The sequence below is a fragment of the Podarcis filfolensis genome (assembly GCF_964270895.1).
Source record: "Podarcis filfolensis genome assembly, chromosome: 15".
Taxonomy (NCBI): Eukaryota; Metazoa; Chordata; class Lepidosauria; order Squamata; family Lacertidae; genus Podarcis; species Podarcis filfolensis.
This window is the reverse complement of record NC_139618.1, coordinates 35,785,708-35,803,171: the sequence shown is the minus strand read 5'-3', so window position 1 is coordinate 35,803,171 and position 17,464 is coordinate 35,785,708. Positions and strand designations below refer to the sequence as shown.

At 42.1% G+C, this 17,464-nt stretch overlaps 1 protein-coding gene across 2 annotated transcripts in view; it reads left to right on the top strand.

Moving 5' to 3' along the window:
- KCNU1 (potassium calcium-activated channel subfamily U member 1) overlaps positions 1–16,911 on the top strand; it is an 85,883-nt gene extending 68,972 nt beyond the window's left edge. The window contains exons 23-27 of one of the 2 annotated variants that reach the window (XM_083588394.1): positions 7,955–8,041; positions 9,699–9,820; positions 12,745–12,945; positions 16,130–16,234; positions 16,698–16,911. In XM_083588394.1, coding sequence (XP_083444520.1) covers positions 7,955–8,041; positions 9,699–9,820; positions 12,745–12,945; positions 16,130–16,234; positions 16,698–16,730 — 548 coding nt within the window. In that variant the 3' untranslated portion in view covers positions 16,731–16,911. Of the gene's footprint in view, positions 1–7,954; positions 8,042–9,698; positions 9,821–12,744; positions 12,946–16,129 lie in introns of both variants that reach the window. The other variant, XM_083588393.1, reaches the window with a different exon arrangement.
- Positions 16,912–17,464: the final 553 nt, after the last annotated feature.

Below are 17,464 nucleotides of genomic sequence, written 5' to 3'. Positions count from 1 at the left end.
TACTGCCACCCTGCTGTTCCCATTCAGTTGTTATTTTAAACTTTGCAACAGTAGATAAAGTCTCTTTGTTTCACATCAAAAACTTTGCCAAAAATGCATTTTTTTGTCATGAATGTGATGTAGACTCATAATGTAACTCCTTTGAATAAGTCGGGTGTGTGTGTGTGTGTGTGTGTGTGTGTGTGGAATCAGGAAATGATGGGTCTGCATTTTTTTTAAAAAAAGATGGTAATAACTAAGCAGGAATGGGGATTTTAAGGGGTTCAGACTGTGTTGCATTGAAGAGGAAGCTCAGATGTTCAAGAAACATCTTCACGCTTACGATCTGGATGTCTCTGGGGCCAAAAACAACCAGTGGTGGTGCTAGACTTGTGCCTTCAAATGAGGGCATGCCTTAACCATTTCTACATTAGCAGAAGATGTGATTTTAAAAAATGTCAAAGACCTTTTCCCACCTGCTAGGCTCCATACTGGCTGGGAGGAAAATGGAACAGAAAGGGAGTATGGTACAGAGAATAAGAGGAATAGGTCCAAATCAAAAGTCCATCCACCTATCCCAGCATTCTGTCTCCAGGGCTGGCCAAAGGCATTTTGTTGCCTAAGATGAAGGACAAAATGCAATTTCCCTCCATTTCACAATGCAGAGGCCAACCTGACTGGAAGTCGACTCTTCTGCATTGGAGTAGGGTCAGTAGGCTAGCTTATGAGGTGCAGGGCAGGCTATGTGGCACACACAGTTTGTGTTAGGGTTGTTGCAAGTGGAATCCCTGATCTGGACCTTGTGCAGAGTAGAAATGAATGAGCTCTCCACCGCAAGAAAAAGTTTTACTGCCAACTGTTATAAACTAGTCACATAATAAATGTTGCAAATACAAAGTAACACATTGCTCTTAAACAAACTATTTGGTAACATGATCCAGCTTTCTTTAAGTTCTTAATACAGTTCAAAAACTTTCCGCTCTCTGGCCCCAGAAAGATATCCTATGCATGGAACTTGCTTGTTCAAGAACGCTCAGCTGAGTGGTTGGTTGTCTCTGGTTTTATCTTCTGCTGAGAGAGATTGCTGATTAGGTTTCCAGGGATGAGTCATCAGTTAGCCTAAATACTCAAACTGAAAACTCTACCCTCTTCAGTGCATACAATCATAACATTTTATGTACATTTTATGTACATTAAACTTTTATCTTTAACAGTTTTCTCCTCCAACAGAAAGGAATGGACTGGGAAGATTATTCAGGGAAATGTGGTCTTGGAGATAACCTGGTCCTGAACTAGTTAGGTCTCAGCTAGTATTATTAATATCGCTTGCTTACAGGATACAGTGAAGGTACAGTGGAAATAACTTTGGAGCTTAAAAAGATATATTGAGAGAATCACAGGTAGGGCACAGACCTTACCTAAAGCCAAGAAATTGTTTAGTGATAAGCTGAGCTTCACACAGTTTGTTGTTCAGTGGTAACTTCAAAAGACAAAAATTGGAATAAGGATATTTTGAAAGTTCAAACAAACAGGGTAATAGAATCAGGGACGTGTGGTCTAAACCACTGAGCCTCTTGGGCTTGCCAGTCAGAAGGTCAGCGGTTCGAATCCCACTGACAGAGTGAGCTCCCATTGCTCTGTCCCAGTCCCTGCCAACCTAGCAGTTCAAAAGCACACCAGTAGATAAATAGGTACCGCTGCAGCAGGAGGATAAACGGTGTTTCCGTGTGCTCTGGTTTCTGTCACGGTGTTCTGTTGTGCCAGAAGCAGTTTAATCATGCTGCCCACATGACCCAGAAAGCTGTCTGTGGACAAAAGCCGGCTCCCTAGGCCTGAAAGTGAGACAAGTGCTGCAACCCCATAGTCGCCTTGGACTGGACTTAACCATCCAGGGGTCCTTTACCTATACAAATGAAGCTTATATTCATCTTCTTGTCATAGCTTGTAATGCAAATAACTGAGTTGTTAAAAAATGCATGTCAAATATATTTTTCAGCTTAGGTATGATTAGCAAAGCTCATGGTTTTAAGGGTATAAATATTAGATCCCAGTTCAGAGAAACTCAATGACAGTCTAGCCCAGGTGTGGGGAACCTTTGGGGTGGGGGGTGGGGAACCTCCAGGTGTTACCGATCTACAACTCCAATGGCCAGGGATGATGGGAGTTGTAGTTCAGCAACATCTGAAGAGCCACAGCTTCCCCACAACCTGCCTTAGTCCCTCACTTCATTGAGGCTTCTTCTCTTCCTCATTGGGAAAGCTCAGAGGGATCATATGACTAGGATGTCTAATGAAAGACTAACTCCACTTCCTTAGGAATTCATAGTAAGCTTTCAAAATGTGCTTGTACTTATTTCAGCTGCTACACTGAGATTTTTGTTAAATGTTCTCTGCTTTCATACCATCTTTTCTTGTTGTGCAAATATTGTTTGCTGTTTTTAAGTTCTTTATAAAATCTTTTTCTTTAAAGATTTTTCATTGGCATAAAAACCTTTCAGAACTCACAATGAGCTCAGGCAGACACATTTCATTCATGGGAGATCTTATATGGCTCAGTTAGCTGATAACCTTCTGTTATCTAAATACAGGGGTATGGAACTCTCCTAATAGGGGTGGAAACATGACATTGTTTCCCATAGGAGGAAAAAAAATAGATTTCTCAGCATTGCTGTAATTAGTATCCTGTCATGTTCCATCACAAACAGGTTGGCAAACCTAGGTACTGAACTAAATAATCTGTGGCATAATCTAAACATACAACAATAATTAAGCCTGACAGCTTAATATGCTGCCACAATCCAAACATACAGTAGAAATGTGCAATTAAGTAATCTTTTGTAATAGCAGCCTGCCAAGATGAGAGATTTCAGGTATAGGGCTGTGTACTCCTGGGGAGCAAAAATATTGACATAAGGAAACTGTAGCCAGGGCATGGCTACCTTCATGTTAAAATCAAACTGTCTCATCTGAATAGGTGCACTGCTGGAATTCTCATTTGATTTTCTCCACCAGTTTTTGGAGTTGTATGGAGCTTCCTTATTAAAGGAGCTTCTTTGTAACGTGGAGCTTCCTAAAATCTGGTCAGATGATTGTCTCATCAACCTGGTAGAAGCTCTCCAGGGTCTCAGACAGAAAAGGGTCTTTTCCATCCCCTGAGACTCAGCTGGGGATGCCAAGGATCAATCCTGAGGTCTTTTGCATGTTTTCAAGGCATGTTTTCCACCATGGATAGTTACCTGTCTCAGTTACCTGGCCTTGTTTCTGAAATGTGATGCATCACCATTCTGTCTTCATCGTTGTCTTCATCATTGTCTTCTTCTTCTTCTTCTTCTTCTTCTTCTTCTTCTTCTTCTTCTTCTCCTCTGGCTTTTGTGCAAAACACTCTCCCAAGTTTGGGGTAAAAGGGGCCAAGGCCAGAAGTCAGATCCAGCTCCACCGATGCCCTCCAATAACCTCAATAGGGCATTACAGAACCCTCCTTCTCCTCCTCCCCTTTAAAACGTATATATTTTAGAAATATTTTTTAGAAATACCTTTCATAAAAGCATGAGCAATGGAGTGTCACACACACAGACACACACACACACACACACACACACACACACACACAGTCACATGTCCTCCCCCACCATAACCACTTTAACCATGTAACTGAAATCTTAATACACAGTTTTCCTTATCAACAGAGCCACATTCAGTCAAAAGAATGTCTTGTGATTTTCTCTCTCCCTCCATTAACTTTATGCTGTGTGAGAAGAATGGACCATTAATCTAGAAATCAGAGAGTTGTCCATCAAATAGTGGAGATGGTAGCAGCCAAGAAGATAGACTGTAGGTGACAAAGTGGGCAAGAACGTCAGATTCTCTTCCCCGATTCCAGGTGACTTTGCCCCATCTTGGCCCCTACTACGTTGTCTTCCTCATGTAACAACTTCTTTCTCTATCCTTTTTTCACTTGCTGCATTTTGCCCCTTCTTTCAGGCCTTTTCTATCTGCCCCCTCCTATGGGAGGAACTGTGGTTTAGCATATGCTTCACATGCGGAATGTCCCAAGTTCAATTTCTGGCACAGCAGGTTAAAATAATCCGGTGGCAAAGTGCAAGACCCTGGAGAGCTGCTACCAGTACTGGTCTAGAGTGACTGTTTCCAGTTTTGGTTAGCCATTCCCTAGTTTAAGATAGCTTGGACATAGTAATCCATGCTCTGGTCACGTACATGTTATATGAATGTTATGCACTCTTTTATTACATTTTGCCACCTGGCCCTCTGTTGTGGGACTGCCTTGTCCAGCTTGCGCCATGCCCTTAGTTGGCAAAGGCAGCATATGGCTTCTGCCAGGTCTTGCAAATCTGCCTACAGGACTCTGTGAGTGTCCTGCCAAGCTCACATACCTTCATAGGCAGCAGAACCTGCCTGCTACCTAGCATTGGGGTCTGCCCTTGAAGATGGTTTGGAGGCTGTGGCTGGAATACAGGGCAGTGGCCATTTTGAGTGAAACCTCAAAAAAGATATAGAACAACTCAGTTGCACAAACCTTCCTTTAGCAATATGGCAAATTAATTATACTGCCCCCATAACTTTCCAGTTTCAGTCGTTCGGCCTATTTGTATTAGCAGTGATGTTTCGTCCCATCATTGCACCAGAGTGTGACATTGGTCTGTTACCTAGATATTCTCAAATAACTGAAATGAAGTCAGTAAAATACCTACAGTAAAGTACCTACAGATAAGGTATATGAGACTTAATTGATAATATTCAACAGGGTGGATCTGCTCTCTAAGACACTGAAGATTTCATTGTCTTAGACAGGCGCCTCTTATAGCACTTTGAAAACATTTTCATCTTCCCGGTCTGTTTTTTTTAACAACTTGCTGAGTGACTACTATAGGCCTCACTGACTTTGAAATTGGATTAACTGCTGCACAAAGGTGTGCCCCCCTTGAATCCTGTAGGATTGTATTCGTCTATGTGCACTCCGAAATCTATTTTATAATTCCTTTATCTCGTGACAAAAATATCCCACCAACAAGTTTAATACCACCCAAATTCCTGCTTATACAGCCAATTCCATTTTTAATCCAATTTATTTCCACCTTGGTAGTGTGACCTTGTTTTCTTCATTAGCATATGGGAGAGAGAAGAAAATACACCAAATGCTTTCCTGGGTTTAAATCGAGAAATGGTGGGGGTTAATTCTTGCTTTATTTTACTTTGTCTGCAAGCAAATAAACAGGACTGTGTATTTTTTATGTCACAATCTGCAATCAGATTGTACCAATCCTTCAAACTGAAACTGTTCCTATATCATAAATTGGGTCTTTTTTCAGGTGTGCATATGTAATTTGAAATGAACACCAACACCCCTAGTTCCCAGAGGTTATTCTAATGCCTTTGTAGTCACTGACCAGAAACATAGGAAATGGGAGCCAGCAAGTTTATGTCTAAAGTCTTGTGTTCACAGTGCATATAAATAAATATTATGCCAAAAAATCATGGGAAGTGTAGTTTGTTAATAGTGCCAGTTACAGATAGGTAGCCGTGTTGGTCTGCCATAGTCAAAACAAACAAAAAAAAAAATTTCCCCTTCCAGTAACACCTTAAAGACCAACTAAGTTAGTTCTTGGTATGAGCTTTCGTGTGCATGCACACTTCTTCAGATACACTGAAACAGAAGTTGCCAGATCCTTCTATATAGTGAGAAGGTAGGGAGGGGTATTACTCAGAAGGGTGGTGGGAATGGGTGATTGGCAGATAGCTGTGATGAGCCTGTTGACGACTCTTAACGACTGCAATAGGTCTTACAGGAAAAAGCAAGGCTGTTTCAGTGTATCTGAAGAAGTGTGCATGCACACGAAAGCTCATACCAAGAACTAACTTAGTTGGTCTTTAAGGTGCTACTGGAAGGAATTTTTTTTTTGTTTTTTGTTTTGTTAATAGTGGTGAGAGTTGTTAAGAGACCCCTGTTATGCTCAGAGAGCCACAATTCCCAGAGTTCCCTGGGAAAAGAGATTGATATTAAATCCCTTTTTGTATCATAGCTTTGTGAGGGGAATAGGGGTTTCCTCTTAAAACTTTTAGCACCCTAAAATGTAAAGTGCAGATGGAGGTCTAAGTGAGCAGTTGGGAAGAATACTGCTGGCCTGCATGAGAAAAAGTCACTTTTTTACAGGCAAGGTGGTGGGGATGGCTCTGGGATGACTCACAACCCTTAAATGGCTACAGCTTTGGACTGAGGCGCACTCCATTGTCTCTTGAGATAGATGGGTGCTGACAATACACACAAGCATACTGACATACGTACACACACATGCACACTGAAAGATGTCTCTTGCAGACTGGCTTTGGTCTTCATTGAACAATTAATATAACTAAGATAAATTCAACTGATGTCTTGCTAAATCTATTTGTTGAGCAGCTTTCCCATATGCTCAAGGCAACACGGAGGGATAACTAAAACAGTTAGGAGAAAAATTGCAAAGCACACTGGATCTAAGCAGCACTGAAGCAACTCATCGGCTGAGCTGCAACCCATATAAAAAAGATGCCGCCACTGTTGGAGGCATTATACCTCTACATAGCAGTCACTAGGAAATTATGCATGGGAAAATTACTTGGGGGCTTCCTGTAGGAATCCAGTTGACCACTCTTGGTTGTATCCAACACTAGTCCTACTCCATTGAAGCTAATTGATATGACAAACTTTGGTTCATTAATTTCACTAGATGTACTGTGAGTAGAACATAGTTGGATACAACCAATGTGGGACTAGATGGGCTTTGGTCTGATCCAGCAGGGATCTTATTACTTTGTACCCTCTCTGGAAGGCTAGTAGAGAAGAGGAATTACGGAATTTAGGATTGACTTCATTTACAGCTTCAGGACCACTGGTTTGACTGACTGATATCTGATGACAATGACCGCTCCCCGCTTAAAACGGAGGGCGCCCTTTGCGTGGACGCGCGCAGCCCCTAGATCTGGAGCGGCTCCAACAGCATAGGCTTGTTTTGCCTTCCCTCAGGTGGGATACCTGGAGGTCTCCACCTACCTCAGTCAGTTGTCCAATCCCACCTGGGGGAAGCGTTGCCAAGGAGACCAGGCCAGGTAGGGGAGGGATTACCTGCCCACACAATAGAGGGAGGATCTTACCTGGGAATCCTCACTTGGCTCCAGAGCTTCTCCCACCCTACCCACCCTCAGTTAATGTCTTATTTTGCAGGTTAACTTTTCTTCACAGGTTTTGCAGGTTAACTTTTCTTCACAGGTATGTGGGCGCTGCTACGTTAAGCTTGCTGTTAAAGGGCCGGAAAGGAATTTCCCTGCATTGGCAGGTTTCGCCTTTCCCGTAGCAAAATGTCACAACTTTGGCAGTATCAGGCCTTGGGCGGAATCCTTTAGTCCATCTTCCTCTTTGCGGCAGCGATACCAGGGTTCCCCGTTAAAGGGGTTTCTGAAGGGAGGCTTTGACCGTACGCCGAAAGGTCGTCATTGCTCTCCCCTGCGGTGGCGGCGTAACGGGGGCGGCTATCTCTGCTTGAACATATGTTCTCCAGAGCCGGCCCATCCCCCCCACACACATTGGATAACCCTGATGCTCCCTAGGTCCCCGGCTGGGGACTGGGGAGGGAGAACGCCCAATGCCTGAGCCAAGGTCTACTCACATTTGAAATTTAATAAAGTTGTGGCCAATTTAATCCCATAGCACGTTGCCATGAGTCGTTATTCCACATGACGGAGGGGACCGCGCGGGATCTGGGGACTCCGCCTGTCCATGCAATAAACAGTTCCAGGAAGAGTTTTCAAGTAGATATCTCAAATCTTTCAAGACAATGAAGCTTGGGAGAACAGCATGCAAAAAACAGAAGTGTCTTTTATAGTTACAGTAATATACAATAAGCACTTTTGGGCAGTCTCAAAATTTAGCTCTTTGATCCCTGACTTTCTCTTCTTCTTTCTTTTTCCTGCATTGTTACTGAAAGTTACTCGAATGGAAATCAGTCAGGGAACAATTGATAGTCCACCAGTGCCCATCCTTTCCAAACGGACTCCCATCATCACTGAGCTGAGTAAGTTCTTCTTTGGGAACAAATTTCACCAGTGTTATGCCTGATGCATTATTTATTTACTCCTGAAACCTCTTTAGAATTCAAAGACAGAAAATGACAGCATGCCGTGTCCAAGGAACATAAAAAAGATTTGACTTAAATGTTAATTCACAGGCTTTGAAGAAGTCTCAATAGCTTATAAGGAGAATATATGTAACAAAGTGTTACAAAGACTCAGCATGAAACTAAAGCAAAACTTTTTTTTTTCATCCCTGCAACATCCACATGGATGTTTCTGGAGGATTTAGAAGTGCTTTTAAGTTTTGGTGAGCATCTATTCCTTTCAGTCACCGTTCTTGGATCTTTTGACAGTTTGTAATGATTAAAACTACTGATGTGGCTGGATTTCAGAATTGGAGGTGGTTGAAAACAGCACCTCCACTTTGGAAATAACAAACTTTTTATGTTCCAAGCCAAAACCACTTTGTGTTTGGGTTGGGCTTATACAGAAGCTCAACCTGTTGAAATATTCCTCCATCCTTTCCCCAAATAGTTACTTTCCCCAGCAGCAACTGGGTCCTCAAGATACCTTTGGGCTGTGAAGGTGTATGGGTCCATTCAAGACCTGAGGAGCAGCCCTTCACTCTCCACATTCAGTTGCTGCTCAAGGAAGATCGCCTTTGGGGAAAAGAAAGGGATGAAATGCAATAATTGAGGGATTTGGTTTCTGGGAAGGCTGGGGGCAGTGGAGGCCTGGCAGTGAGGGATTTCGAATAGTCAAGGTCTCCTGAGATATCAGAAACATTCACAATGTTCTTATATGAAAAATGCAGGTTTAAAAAGTCACTTTATGGTGGCTTTTCTGCCACAGTAATGATTATCTCAACTGAGAACATCTTTCTTATTTTAACTATTTTTACTTAAGTAACTTTACTTACTTTCCAAATATTGCTTTCCAAATATTTTTGGCCTGCATCTTCCACTGTATTAATATACCGTATTTTTTGCTCTATAAGATGCACCAGACCATAAGACACACCTAGTTTTTGGAGGAGGAAAACAAGAAAAAAAATATTCTGAATCCCAGAAGCCAGAACAGCAAGAGGGATCGCTGCGCCACGAAAGCAGCGATCCCTCTTGCTGTTCTGGCTTCTGGGATAGCTGCGCAGCCTGCATTCACTCCATAAGATGCACACACATTTCCCCTTACTTTCTAGGAGGGAAAAAGTGAGTCTTATAGAGCAAAAAATATGGTAAATATGGGCATGAGTGGTAGGGGAAATGTAATTAAATGTTGACTTGTTTGTTTTCACAAACCAGGTGAGTCTTAGTACTCAGCCTTGTCACAAAGCCTAAAAGACTTCTGATCTATCATAATATAATTAATCAAGTGCCACCAAGTTATAAATGCATCTAGCTTGCTTGCTTACTGATAATCACCACCATTATTTATTGTCACAAGAGCTCATTTCTTGATTGATCTCAACTCCTGGCCTCAGTAAATAATTTGGTCATACAAGTCCATTAAAGCAACCACTCCTTCCTTTCTCTCACATTATTTCCATTATTTTACAGCACAGGAAATTGTTGAGTTTAATTATGATAATTTCTATTGATTATATACAACCTTGGTGTTTGCAAGCGGTTGAGCTTCTGCTATTGCTTTGTCCTCTTTCAGAGATTGCCTCCAATGCACAATTCTTTGAACAGAGCAACACAAATGAATCTGTTTATGGAATGCAACAGATATCCAGAGGAACAGTATTTTCTGACAGCTTTTTGGATGCTGTAATGTGCACTGTAAGTCCCTTCTAGACCTTCCAACTTGAGTCTCATATTAAATCACCCATCTCTAGAAGACTGCTGGGTAGAAATGGTTAAGCACGATTCTCCACTGAATTGTTAACCTCTTCCAGAAAAGTTCTACTATGGGCAGAAATGCAGTTTGACTTGCTGTCCATGTTTGCTTTGTTTACAAAGTGTATTATGCACTTCTAACCTAAAACATGCATTTATTTCGCATTAAAGCCAGGAATTACTTTTCTGAAATTTGGTGGAATGTATAACTAGGGTTTATAGGAGCAGGGTTTATTTTGGCAGAACTATTTCTAGAATGGGCCCAGGGTGCAGTGTATTCCTGTAAGTATATAAGGCCAGACCTCTACCATGTTCAGCAATGGACAGCTTCTTCTGCAATAGACAAAACCTCTGGACGTGTACATTGAAGTCTAGAGCAGCTCAGGGAGCCTCTGTATAATGTTATGTCTTTACTTGTGTGGCTATAAGATTTTCACATGGTGTAGGATAGTTTTCTTTGGTTCCCGAAAGGTCCTAGAGGATGCAAGCACAACCTGGTGACATCTCTAGATTCCTGGAATGGACTTTGGAACGGAGTTGGACACAATAAGAAATGCAAATTCACTCACTCAGAATACTATACAAATCCACCCTAATTTGACTTTAGAAATAGGCCAATGTTGTACTAATGATAGTTAACACTAGATAACAAAGTTGTGTGAATATGTAACCAATTATCCATATTATTAAAAATCTTAAAGCCAGGTTTGAGTAGATCTCACCCATTTCACTGCTTTGCTTTTCATAACTTGCCTCTGTCATGCATTCTACTCCTGAATTGTGGTGTTAAGTGGAGGAATTTCTAAAGTTCATGCTGGAATTAGAGCATGTGCAAATTTCTTAACATTTTCAGGGCCCAAAGACTGCCCAAAACTAATCTTGAACATTGGTGTGTGCACAGTTTTTACAGTTGTGCATATGCACTTCTTGAGCATGGGTAAAACACCACCAAAATAATATTGATGTAATCATGCATACAATTACATCAAGACTGATTTTGTTGTTGTTACCCTGTTTAATCAATGTACAGTGGCTAAGCATATCAGTAATGTCTAGGTGAATTAGGATTTTTGCAGGAGTGCGATCTTTTCAATGAGACTGAAGCTTCTTTTGAATGTATTCACATTTACTGCAGGGATGTTCTTAAAGAAACTCAGCTCTCTTTAGTTGTCTTTCTTTTCACTCTGCAAACTCAAACAGTGTATAACTCAGCAAATAAAATGCAGGTGACACATAAATCCGATTAATTAAGCCAAGTATGTAAATGAAATCCTTTTGATGTCAAAAAAGTTTAGCCATGATATGTTAAAGAGCTCAGCAAAGTATGTAAAATGTTGATTCCCTCTGAGCTAGATAAGCCTGGCCAAGAGAACATGATAATTCTGAAAAAATCCCTCCTCAAAAAGGCAGAAAAGGCTCAAGTAAAATTGAAGTGCAATTCACCAGCATGGCCTGTAAGTTTGCAAGGACCATTCAGTTATTTAAATGCTTGGCAGGTTTTATGGTATTTACTTTACTATCCTAATAACAATATGTCAGGTCCCAGCTCCTGCCAACCTAGCAGCTCGAAAGCATATCAGCACAAGTAGATAAATAGGTACCGCTGTGGCGGGAAGACAAACGGCATTTCTGTGCACTCTAGTTTCCATCACGGTGTTCCGTTGCGCCAGAAGTGGTTTCGTCCTGCTGCCCACATGACCCAGAAAGCTGTCTGTGGACAAATGCCGGCTCCCTCAGCCTGAAAGTGAGATGAGCGCTGCAACCCCATAGTCGCCTTTGACTGGACTTAACCATCCAGGGGTCCTCTATTTTTACCTTTACCTAAGCCAGGTTGAAAGGAAAGGACTTCACCAACATGTACATCCTCTCTGAAACAAATAAATAACACTCATAAATAATGCTACCATCTACATGTCATATGAACCATCCCTTCAGATTCCCTAAATACCTTTAAGAGGTTGGAGTACTTTGCTGGTTCTTGATTTTCTAATCTTAAGGCCAGGCTTCCTCAACCTCAGTCCTCCAGATGTTTTTGGCCTACAATTCCCATGATCCCTAGCTAGCAGGTCCAGTGGTCAGGGATAATGGGAATTGTAGTGTCAAAACATCTGGAGGACTGAGGTTGAGGAAGCCTGCTTAAGGCCCTGCTTGAGGCTGTCATGAGAGATTTGGTGTCCCCTTATTTTTCGGAAATAATCATAGTCACCCAGTCATCTGAATTTAATAGTTTGTGGCCCTATACTGGTCTCCATGCTGATCCTCTATTTTCTTGCTCATACATCTCCACAATAATATGGACATTTCCAGTGTCAGACCAGTGAGGATTCAGATTCCTCATATACATTAAGCTGATGGCCAATACAGCATGCCCTGCACACTCAAGAGATATCAGTTAGAGTAGCAATCAAACTTTGCTTGATGAAATTTTCCAAGATTCCCTCAAAATTGTTCAGAGGTCCTAATCCTGCAGTCCTAATCCTGCCATATATATTACCTGGCAGAGAGGCTGTCCACCACAACCTTCCCTGATATTCATTCCTGCTGGAAAATGCATTGTGAGTGCACTCAAATTGTGTTGTGTGAAAATGAGGTCTGAGAACCTTGAGCAGTACCGTAACGATGTTAATATTTGAAAAGGCAGGCTGGATCCTTCTGAAAATGCACATGGACTCCACAGAAAATGTTCAAGCTTCTTGGTGGCAGGCAAATTAATGTGAATTAGCATTGCTTGACTATAGGAAATTTGAAAACCATTGTTCTAGAATACCTACAGGAAGGCCCTATCAAGTCTAATTGGATAGACATTTGCTGTCTTTTGTATCATCTGGTAGAAATGAATGTTTGTCTTCTGTACATTTTCATTGCAGACCTACCATAATCACCATGTGTTGGCTTTACTGCAGTCACTGGTGACTGGGGGGACCAGTCCAGAACTGGAAGAATATCTGGCAGAGGAGGCTTCACTGAGTGGCAGTACTAGCAATGTGGTGCACTTTGGATCGAGGAACAGGTGTAAACTGGCACTGTTAGCACTGACAGATTCTCCAAGTGTAGCAGACGGACGACTGGTGAGTTGTATTTAGCTCATTTCCTTCAAGCTACGGTACCTCTTTTAAATCTCATTGATGTGCTTCAAACCATCATGAGCAAGTGAATTAGGAAGACAGGAAGCTGTATTTATTGTTTTCTTGGATTTGCAATCCATAGACTGTTTTGAATCACATGCATGAGCTTTGTATCAGCATTCATATCAATAACCTCATTTAAAAAGGTCCACTTGAGAAGTGCTTAAGTCAGTGAAGACAATGGGACAAAGGCAGATGAACCTCAGTTTAGAACATGCTGAGAAGGTGTGAAATTGGATGGAATAAGAATTGGTCTGATCCATCCATCCTTACCATGTTGATGCCAATGCCTTTTAACATCTATATCTTTGGTTCCTTTTCTTAAAAAAAAAAATGCTGATGATCCTGGTGGACCCCCTAATGATTTTTCTGCTAGTGGTAGCAATTGTAATGCACTGCTAGTTGTTGTATGATTCTTAATTGTATTTTTATTGCTTCTTTTATTTCTTAAGTATCAAATTTTATTGTACTATATAAGAAATAAAAGCATTAAAAGCACAATTACAAATCAATATGAATTTTTAATGCAGTGGATGTTTCTGTTGTGCCCACCGGACTCACTTTTCAAGTGCAGCCACTACATCTGCCATTCTTCAAAAACATGCTGTGTACCACCCAAATGAAGGTATCTGAAGAAGTGTGCATGCACACAAAAGCTCATGCCAGTGACAAACTTAGTTGGTCTCTAAGGTGCTACTGGAAGGAATTTTTATTATTTTGTTTCATCCAAATGAAGCTCAGTTTGGAAAGGCGTGATCTGTATGAAGCCCTGGGGAAGTGGTCATTAGGGGATCTGGTGCTAGATATTACTACTTTGTAGATAATGTGACACTCAGCCAGGGGCATAGGAAGGGGGATGCGGGGGGTACACCCCGCCCTGGGTGCCATCTCTGAATGGGATGACAAAAAGGCACCCCCCGACTTGCCCCATCGCCCCCGAGGGATCTCACCTCTGCAGCCGTGCGAGAAGGATTGTGCCGCCGCCACGCACGGAGGATCGCCCCGCCGCCATGCGCAGAGGATCACCCCGCCCCCGCGCAGCAGATTGCCCCGCCCCCACGCGGCAGATACCCCCCCCCCCCCGAGTGCACAGCATAGCCGCCACCCTGTGTGCCCATGCAGCCAGCTCTGCTACTGTAAAGGTAAAGGGACCCCTGACCATTAGGTCCAGTCGCAGACGACTCTGGGGTTGCGACGCTCATCTCGCTTTATTGGCCGAGGGAGCCAGCGTATAGCTTCCGGGTCATGCGTCCAGCATGATTAAGCTTCTTCTGGAGAACCAGAGCAGAGCACGGAAATGCTGTTTACCTTCCTGCCGGAGCGGTACCTATTTATCTACTTGAACTTCATGCTTTCGAACTGCTAGGTTGGCAGGAGCAGGGACCGAGCAACGGGAGCTCACCCCATCGCGGGGATTTGAACCACCGACCTTCTGATCGGCAAGCCCTAGGCTCTGTGGTTTAACCCACAGCGCCACCCGCGTCCCTCTTTCTGCTACTGTACTCAGCTCTATTTCTGTGCATCATTTAAGCAGGGGGAGTCTGTGTAGGACCTAGGCCAGGGCTTGGAAGCAGTTGCGGGGTGGATGAGGGCCAATATACTGGGATTGAATCCTGACATCCTAAGAGTGGGTGGTTCCTGGATTCAGGACTTTGGCAGGTCACCTGTTCTCTACAAGGTTCACTCCCTCTAAAGCAGCAGTTCTCAAACTGTGGGTCCCCAGATGTTGTTGGACTACAACTCCCATCATCCCTGAGCTCTGGCCTTCCTAGCTAGGGGTGATGGGAGTTGTAGTTCAACAACATCTGGGGACCCACAGGTTGAGAAAGGCTGCATACTTCAGGTGTGCGTCTGGATCCAACTTTGCCAGTGGAGGCACCGGTGAACCCGACAGCTACCTGACCCCATTGACCAATGCATTATATGTGAGGCCACCGCAATCCTGACCGGAACCTGTGGTAAAAATGCACATGCATATGAATTCATACAAAATTAAGAATTTTATTTTATTTTAAACCAGAATAACAAATGATTCCTAATCTATGTGTTCCACATTTTTTGGGTGAGGGAGATGGGTGCTTTATAAATGAGGAAGGAGAGTGGATGAGGAGAGTTTCAGAGTTAGCTCTAGCTTCCTACCCTACCAAGGAGAGTAATAAGTTTGGAAACTACTATTTTATTTTATTTTTTTAAAAAAAATATTTATTAAGATTTCACAAAAACAAACATACAAAAACACATAACAACAAAAGAGGAAAAAAAAATAAAAAGATAAATAAAACATACAGAAACAACAACAAAAATTAAGAACAATTGTTTTTCATAACATAAAACTCGTTTGCTTGTTTCTTTGACTTCCTCACACCTCCCCTTCTTTTATTCCCATTTAAATAATCAAATCAGCAAATCCTTACCCTCTTTCATTTATCTTATCTCTATAACTTAACATTTTATAACTCAGTATTTTCATACATTATCAATCCATTTTTGCATATTCTTATTAACTTTGTTGCCAATACCACTTATTTCCAATCCAACACCATTTTAGTTTTTGTTTTTTTACCTAATTAACCCTTCTTCCATATTCTTAAAGCATTACAGCTGGAAACCACTCAATTTCTATCCAACATCATTCTAACATTCATTAATTTTGCAATATTTCTGTAAATAGTCTTTAAATTTCTTCCAGTCTTCTTCCACCGCCTCTTCTCCCTGGTCCCGGATTCTGCCAGTCATTTCTGCCAGTCCCATATAGTCCATCATCTTCATGGAAACTACTATTTTAAACCAGGGCCTTCAACCAGTAGTTTATGGGACATACACAGCAAGGGAGAGGCTGAAAGGCCCTGCAGGCCAGGCATTTATCCTTGCCATGGGCACAGTGCCAAGCGCCGCCACTGGTCAGTTGGCACCGTGCCCAGGGGGGAACGCCCTCTACATTCCTACTGCCATTGGCCAATTTGGTGGCAGAAAGACAACGTGGACTGCAATAGGCCAGTTCACAGGGGAAGCCCAGGGCCCGCCCGCAAAGCCACCCGCCCAGGAAGATATAAACAATTAAATTAATCTTATCAAGGAATGTTGATATGGCATTAAGACAATATTGTCACTTTCCCCCTCTTCACAGCTCTTCTTTGGGGATATCTACAATCTAGCACTTGAGCTGCTTGGAATCCTTTGCTTCGGCCTCTACCGTCAGAAAGATGAGACCAGTCTGGTTGAAAATAGGAAAGTATATTGCAAATCGAAACGTACAGATGCAGCTCTGTTTGAGTGTGTCAGTTTCAAAAGAAATAAGAAAATAGTTCACATTTGCATGGATCAGTATTGGTCCAAATATTATTATTATTATTATTATTATTATTATTATTATTATTAATTGTATACCGCCCTTCATCCAAAGATCACAGGGCGGTTCACAACATAAAAATGCAAAATGAGAATACTGTACTACTGCATTAAAAGATTGTATCATGTATGTATGATACATTTTAGGGTATTATTACACAAGTAAGAATGAAATTTTCTCTTTCCCATTAACCCCTTCCCATTTTACGCAGATCTTTTGCACCATTATGCAAGTTTTTAAAAACACATTCAAAACCCCTTAATATATATGTCCAAAAAACAATTGCTCCTTTGAGTGTGTAGTTTTTCAAATTGTGATATTGCTGACTCTTTTTTTCTAAAAACAGATTTGTGATTGCTCGGCCACCTACCAATTTTGAGATCTACGCCTCTGATCAGTTCTTTTGCCTTGTCCCATTCAACACTTTAGTAAATGACCTGACAGCTGTGGTAAAGTCCATTCGAACAGTCAGACGAAAGGGTGCTTTGCTGACACCAGACCAAGTGTTTTTATCATGAAATATGCCAGCATCTCCCTTCAAATAAATACTTTGTTCTTTATGAAGTGTCTGCAACCATTTCTCCCCGCTTCCATCCTTTACCCTGCGGTATGATTTAAGGTTAAGCATTCCAGGATCCAAATCCAAAATTCTCACCAAGTATAGTTTAGACAAACCCATGTGATTGTTTCAGGGGCTTCTGGGGAGACCTCACATTTCATGAAGGGAGTGTGATTGGAGTCCGCTTGCATTCTACTTGCATTCTGCTGCTCCCAGGCCAGAACGGCCAGAACGGAACAACAAGGACATTAGGAGTTTGTGTGTGTTTTCTGGTGCACCAGTGCATTTCACAAGGTCTGTGAAGGGTTGGTTAACCCCTGGCCTGGAAGCACATCACCTCCTCACTGTTCCTCCTGTTGATCATCTGACGAGTCAGGAAGGGGCGATTTGCATCCCCATAAGCTGAAGAGTGATGCCATCTCCCAGTCCCTGCTTATCCAGTTGCCAGCAGAGTGTTTTTAGTCTTCAGGCCCAAGAATGTTAGCTGCCCTTCTAAAGTCTCAAATCTGCAAGCACGGATGAAATACTTTATTATGTAAGATCAAGCTCCCTAC